Genomic DNA, 6686 nt, shown 5'->3' with positions numbered 1-6686 from the left:
AGACAAGGTAAATCCTGCCGCTGTGTCACACCAAAAAATAGATACACAAATAAAGAAAAGCTTACCTTCAGGTTTTTTGTGTCAGCGGAACCCCTAACAGGAACAATGTGCTGCTGTTACTCTGTCGTTGTCCACACAGATGTATAAGCGTTGGAGCTCAGAGGGCCGTGCAGGCCGGAGAGGTCATGATGCCCCCATGATAGCCTATGATGCCCTTCTAGGGGCAGGAAGTGACTGGGCTGAACTGTGTAAACGGGCCATGTTCCATGGAGGTGAGGACCACAGCATTCTGCACCTGCAAGACACATAAAACATACAGCCTGCTCACCGTGATCTCTGTGCAAATGCTTTCTGTAGGTGAGAGTGAAGCCACAGGCCTGATCGCAGGTTGTCTCTACGGCCTCCTTTTTGGCCTGGGCCAGGTCCCCCCAGGCCTGTACCAGGATTTGGACAAAAGAGAGCATCTGGAGGAGCTGGGAGAAGCGCTTTACAAAGCAGCTTCTGCAGAGAAGTGCATAGACAAGTAATGCTGCTCAACACCGGCCTGAACCCTACTGGCTATCAGAGGAACTGCACGTGGCTGTAAAACTGCCTCCCTTTGTCCTACACTACCCTCTAGTCCTTCTTGGTAGCGCCTCAGTAGTCTTGCGTGGCATCCTGTCCTCTCCTCACCTCTCTTGCCTTACTCTCCCTGATTTTGCAATACACAGATCTGTAATGAATTAGAAAAGTTAAAGCACCTGTCACTGTATGTGTAAGGTGGAGGCAAATCAAAAGGAAGACCATTTATGGAATAACGTTTCAGCCTTTGTCTGGTCCCATATGAATGCTCTTCTGTGAGATCATCTCTTCGGAACTACATCTGCAATCAGTTTGCAGAAATGTTATGTGCTGTTGACGGCAGGGAGGAATAACTTGTTACTCCACCTAATATTATTATTAATATTGAACTGTGGGGAAAAGAAAACTCTTTGGCCTTTATAACTTTCACAACTTCAATATTTTACCTTTTACAACTTTTACAACTAATGAACTAGTTAACTTCTCAAAATTAACAAACAAAAGATAATTCCCTTTTCTGACCTTTTTCCTTGTCCGAACCTGCATTAACATGAAGCGCATAGTTATATGTTGTGTCAGTGAGTGTCTATTCATCAAAATCTGCATAAAACATTGTCCACAAGTTTGATAAAGCCTAACTGATTTTAAGATACTCCTCTCTCCACAATTTTTCTGTTTTATCTGAAAATAAATTACCTTAAGATAATCTGCATAATTAATGTAATGGCTTTCATTCTACATCAATTTTGGCTTTTTAATGCATTTAATGATTTTAACTTGTATGCATACTATTATTGAGTTGTAGTAAACATTTGATTTTATACTGTGATTAATTATTATTTACACTGTGATGCACCCATCAGGTATAGTGTATTATGTTGTGAAAGCACCATTAAATGGTGGATATTATTATGATATGAACATTAAAATGGACTATATATATATATATATATATATATATATATATATATATATATATATATATATATATGTCACGCTGGAAGTGCCTGTCTCTTTATCTACTACAACTACAACATTTATTCTGAAGGACAGCTTGCCTCCTATCTTATACCTATCTACCAGATTTCCTCTTCTTACTACAGAACCTTCCTCTACAATCCCCTACTAATCACCTGTAACAAGTTCACACTGCTAGAACTCTTCACTTCAAGTCTGAACATTTGCTCTCTTCTGCTTTGCTGCAGAAGTACACAAATATCAAAAGGGTAGAACATAAAAAGAGATTGGAGATTACTCGACTTGAGTAGTTTTCTATGGTGACTGTGAGCAAAATTCACTATGCTTAAAAATGGTTAAAAGAGAGTTAAAGCCAAACTTAATCAAATATTCCCCCATTTATGGTACAAATAGTGTACTTAAGCAAGAGTTAACCCCAAATTGTTTGTCATGATAGTGCAGGTTCAAGAGTATTACAATTTTTTGTGTCACTACGACTGCATGAAAAACATTAGTTTTAGCACCAAGTTTGGGAACTAATAAGGTGTGGTACCATTGTTTCATTCTTTCCTAAAGTAGAGTACAATACTTCTAGCTGCATCTACCTACATACTTAAAAGAGCTGTATGTGACATTAACTGCCACTAAATGTCACAGCACCAGCATCTCAGACCAAATCAAATGGGTGCTACGGCCCACCAGACTCCATTGAGAAAAACTGAAATTGTACCTTGCGGATTAAACACACTTCATTCAAACATCTTTGTTAGTCTTTCTACTGTTACATCAATCACCAGCCCTTGATTAATTGAAATAAATCCTTAATTCACAGTGTTAGATGAGAAAAGAAACAGCCATTGTACGCTTTTTCACAGCTGTTTCACAACAAGGGACTTACTTGCACTAACATGCATGCACTGCCAGATTGGCTACCAAAACAAAGAACAATCCAAATACTTGTTTTCTGCTACATTAATGGTCAGGATTTCATATACAGAACCTTTAAAATAGTGCAAAAACATGAAAAAGCTACTCCAGGGTTTGGGCACAATGTTTTTGCTAGGCTTACCCTTCTGTTAAAACTGAGTGGGAATGTAATTTTAAGTTCAGATCAAACAATGTTGACCTCCACAATCGCTGCACATTTTCTGCGTGCGGGAAACATTGTAATTAGCTACATTGAAGACAGTGTTTTTAATCAGTGGCCATCCATTCCGACATGTAATTACACAATCTCCTCACCAGTATGCATCCAGCACTGACACTATTTTCATGTAATAGTAAATTTAATTAATTAATTACCAACCAGCCTTCAACTGTGCTGTCAATGTCGATAACTATTCAGGTATGCTTAGCTGCAGGTGGCTACAGGGATTAAGTTTTGCATTTCCTCTATTCTCCATAGACCAGATTCTCGGAAAACCAGCATCAGCCCTGATGCCAGTATGTTGAGGAAGTTGGTTAGAGACCGCAACTGCCGTCCTGTCCTCCGAGGGATTCTGGAGAGTCTCCTGCATTACCTAACACAGGATCTGCCCAAGTGGACAACCAGAAACAGAACCCTGGGGAAGCCAGGGTCGGATGTTGTAGTTGAAACAAACACAAGGAACACAGATTGGACTGATCAGAGAATTGAGGCTTCAGTGAAGGAGATTCAACTTCAAAGAAGTTGCACTATTGTTCCCGAAGAACTTAAAAAGACCCTGGGAAAGACTGCTGAGACAAGTTCCCTGATCCCTGAAAAATGCCGGCCAGATCCACTAAAAAACAGCTTGCCAAGAAGGTATGGAGGAGATCAAAGAGCAGGAGACTTAATATCCCGGCGCCTTACCACATTCCATCTCCTCCAGTCCAAATTCATAAGGACCACCCCCAAACCTCCCATCACGCACCAGAGGGAGGTAGGAACTCTGTCCTCTGGCAGAGGAGTGGGAAGTAATGTGGACCATAGCCAAGACAGGGAGCATGACATGCAGAAGAATGGCCAGACAAGACGAGAACAAGGACTTAAGAAGGGGAGCTGTGTGAAAGATATTGTGGCTAAGTTTACCAAGGCTGAGCTAAAGGAAAAGGGAGAGAAAATGCTGAAGAAACAGCCAACCAAGCCGAGACTCATTGGAAGAGGGATCCTCCTATCTTCCTTGATGGAGAGGTTTGAAACGATGGCCATGGTATGTAAAGGAAGTGACTTGAAATGTTCACATGAAAGGCCTTCTGGAGGAGTCAAGGTGACAAGTAATGTAAAACACAGGGTAGGATGTCATGAAAGACTGCACCAACAGGCGATGGATCAAACTGTTCACAAACAAAACCAATTCAAGCAAATGAAAAGTAAATCTGTTGGACAGCAGTTGAAAGGAAATCAAACCAGAAATGGGCAAGAACAAAGACCCGAGCAATCAGTAGATGTTTTAACAAAAGTAAACTCAAACTTGGAAGAAGAAAATAATTTGAAAGTAGGGCATATGAAGCACATGGGTAACCAACATTCAGCTCAAAAGGCTGAATGTCATGGGTCATTGAAGCATGTAGATCGAGCTTATGATAACGATGTTCAGGGTTATAGGTCAGGCGAAAATGGTGAAATTCAGACTACAACAGAAGAAGCCAGTATCACCAACAAGTTAAAATATGGACGTGTAGAGTTTCTCTGTTTAACATCTGTCACAGAGAGGACACTCCCAGAACAGCACAGGCTTCTCCCACAGGTAGACGCCCAAGTGAACTGGCATATTGCAACTATCATGACCTGCCCTCCTGTGTGGTCCACATGTGTAGATTGCTCCCCTAAACAGTATGCTGTGGTACCACCAGAAAGCTCACACGTGGAAAAAATGCCTAACTTGAAGACAGACGTTCCTCATAGAGCCCGACAACACTCTTACAGAGAATCAAGCACAGGTGAACCTTCCACTACAGTTACTGAAGGGAAACGCACTTTAATGCCCCGAACTGAGAGACTTTCTACCTCTATAGGCTTCGACCCCGTGGAGAACAGAGCAGCGGAAGATCTGAATCTAACCAAAGTTGTGACCATTCAAAGGTTGCCCAAGTACGTCATTCCATGCGTTTACAGATTTGATAATGGACAAGATGTTGATGATCAGACTGATTCCTCCCCTCAGTCAGCACTGCACCCAGAAATTGTAATTCCTTTGGTTGCAATGCCACCACCACACTCTGATACTTCTTTGCCTGCTTTTAACACTGGATCGGTGACAATGGGAATTCAAGACATTAATGCATGTCCTTCTAATAACATGATGGTACAAACCTGCCATAAAATAACAAAAAAGAAACAAACAGAGGGTGAACCAAAAGGAAAAGAAGGGGAGGCTGGGGAGGGAAAAACAGAAGTAACACCAGTGGGCATAAAAGATACTAGTATGCCACAAAGTTTCAGACTTTCTGAAGAGGCTGCCATTAAGGCTGCATTTGAAGACAGCAAGACCTCTGCTGCATCACCGAAGATTCAACCTGAGAGAGACAGTCCACAACAGAGACCAAAGTACACAACAATCAACTATGGGGATCCTTCAGTTAAACAGACATATAAACCCAAAATCATACGATTTACTGACACCTTTACTTTCTAGGTTGGTACTTTTGAACAAACAGTCATGCACAATCTAAACTGTTTCCTTTTCACGGATACTGTGCAGGGAATTTAAATCAGAATTTCTGTTACTCAATGTAACTTCATACATCAGCAACAATACACAGTTACAACAAAACTAAAGCAACAAAACTATAGCAACAAAATGCAGTGGAAGCAGCAAGTAAAAGTGGTGTTTTTCATTAAAAGTATGTACATGTACAGCAAATGAGCATGTGATCATCCAGAAGATTGTACATAATAGAAAAACATTACTTTTCATTTTAAAGGGATTGTATTGTATTAAAAGGAATTCAATGTATTTGCATATAGATTCTTTAAAGGGTTCTACAGGACAATAATAAGAAAAAAAAAACCACGGATAGTCCACTTCAGTGTTTTGTAATGGTGCTGATAACCTCCAAATAACCTACAATGGTTACACTGGCTGGCCAGTGACTCATTGTATCAACATTATCCAACGAAGGTTAAAAAATCAAGGGCAACTGGACTTGGTTGAAGATACTGGAAGACGTTTCGTCCCTCATCCAAAGGACTTCTTCAGTTCTGAAGAAGTCCTTTGGATTCTTCAGTTCTTCAGTTCTGAAGAAGTCCTTTGGATTCTTCAGTTCTTCAGTTCTGAAGAAGTCCTTTGGATGAGGGACGAAACGTCTTCCAGTATCTTCAACCAAGTCCAGTTGCCCTTGATTTTAACCTTCGTTGGATAACTATGACCTGGATGACTGAGAATCTTCATAGACATGTATCAACATTGTCAACACAACAGGCTGCCCAAAGTGTAGCTTAAACAAGTAGTACACAAACATTCATACTGCATAATATGATATGAAGACTGGGTATCAGAAGACTTTAAACAGCTTTACATTTTGAATATGTATTATAATTGAATTCACTATAAATCTGTTAATCCATCCATCTATCCATGCATACACTTTATGCCGCTTATCATGGGCTGGGTCGCAGCGGCAGCAGGCTAAGCATGGAAGTTCCTCTCCTAGCAGCATAGAGGATAAGAGATGCGGGCCTACATGATGTATCATTTGTCAATCCTAAGACTTATCTGATAGGCTGTGGTGATGAGGAGTATTGTGTTGTTATTGGGTGTCTTTATGTGTATGCAGGGCAGAAATGCTTAAATCAAATTTCTAGGAATTTGATTTAGGTATAGCTAACAGGGTTATTTGAGCTTCTATAAATTTGTGAATTTCTGTGTACCTGTATTCCCTTAACAGTGGTTTAAACAACATGCAACTGTCATACACTGAATTATATGGGATATTTGTTTATGGCTTTCTCTATGTGTCACTGTTAGCCTGGGCTGTTCACCAAATAATAAATACAAATTACAGTTATTTCTGGCAGCGTGCTATACTTAACCTGTTTTTTCACTAACAGCATTCCTGTACAACAATTTCCTTTTTTTCCAGCTGCGAAAAAAACAGAAACTACTACAAGAAGGTGTTCAAAGATGGTCACCACAAAAACCCACCTGAGACAGTCCTGCCTGGAACTGGGTGACAGTGATGGGACACAGTGCCAGAGGCTCTGCTCC

At 40.6% G+C, this 6686-nt stretch overlaps 2 protein-coding genes across 2 annotated transcripts in view; both read left to right on the top strand.

Moving 5' to 3' along the window:
- LOC119890624 overlaps positions 1-5557 on the top strand; it is an 8453-nt gene extending 2896 nt beyond the window's left edge. The window contains exons 3-7 of the mRNA XM_038701973.1: positions 3-7; positions 140-272; positions 358-523; positions 711-714; positions 2874-5557. Of these exons, the coding sequence (XP_038557901.1) occupies positions 3-7; positions 140-272; positions 358-523; positions 711-714; positions 2874-5114 (2549 nt within the window). The 3' untranslated portion in view covers positions 5115-5557. The remainder of the gene's footprint in view (positions 1-2; positions 8-139; positions 273-357; positions 524-710; positions 715-2873) is intronic.
- LOC119890126 (protein ADP-ribosylarginine hydrolase-like protein 1) lies at positions 72-1382 on the top strand. Its single transcript, XM_038701199.1, has 2 exons — positions 72-272; positions 358-1382. The coding sequence occupies exons 1-2, from the start codon at positions 140-142 to the stop codon at positions 525-527; spliced, it is 303 nt and encodes a 100-aa protein (XP_038557127.1). The 5' UTR covers positions 72-139; the 3' UTR covers positions 528-1382.
- Positions 5558-6686: the final 1129 nt, after the last annotated feature.

This window comes from Micropterus salmoides, unplaced genomic scaffold (genome assembly GCF_014851395.1).
Source record: "Micropterus salmoides isolate LMB-PRFRI ecotype aquatic unplaced genomic scaffold, ASM1485139v1 Ms_hic_scaffold_6, whole genome shotgun sequence".
Lineage (NCBI taxonomy): Eukaryota > Metazoa > Chordata > Actinopteri > Centrarchiformes > Centrarchidae > Micropterus > Micropterus salmoides.
Note: the sequence above shows the minus strand (reverse complement) of the source record. Positions and strands in the feature narration are given on the sequence as shown.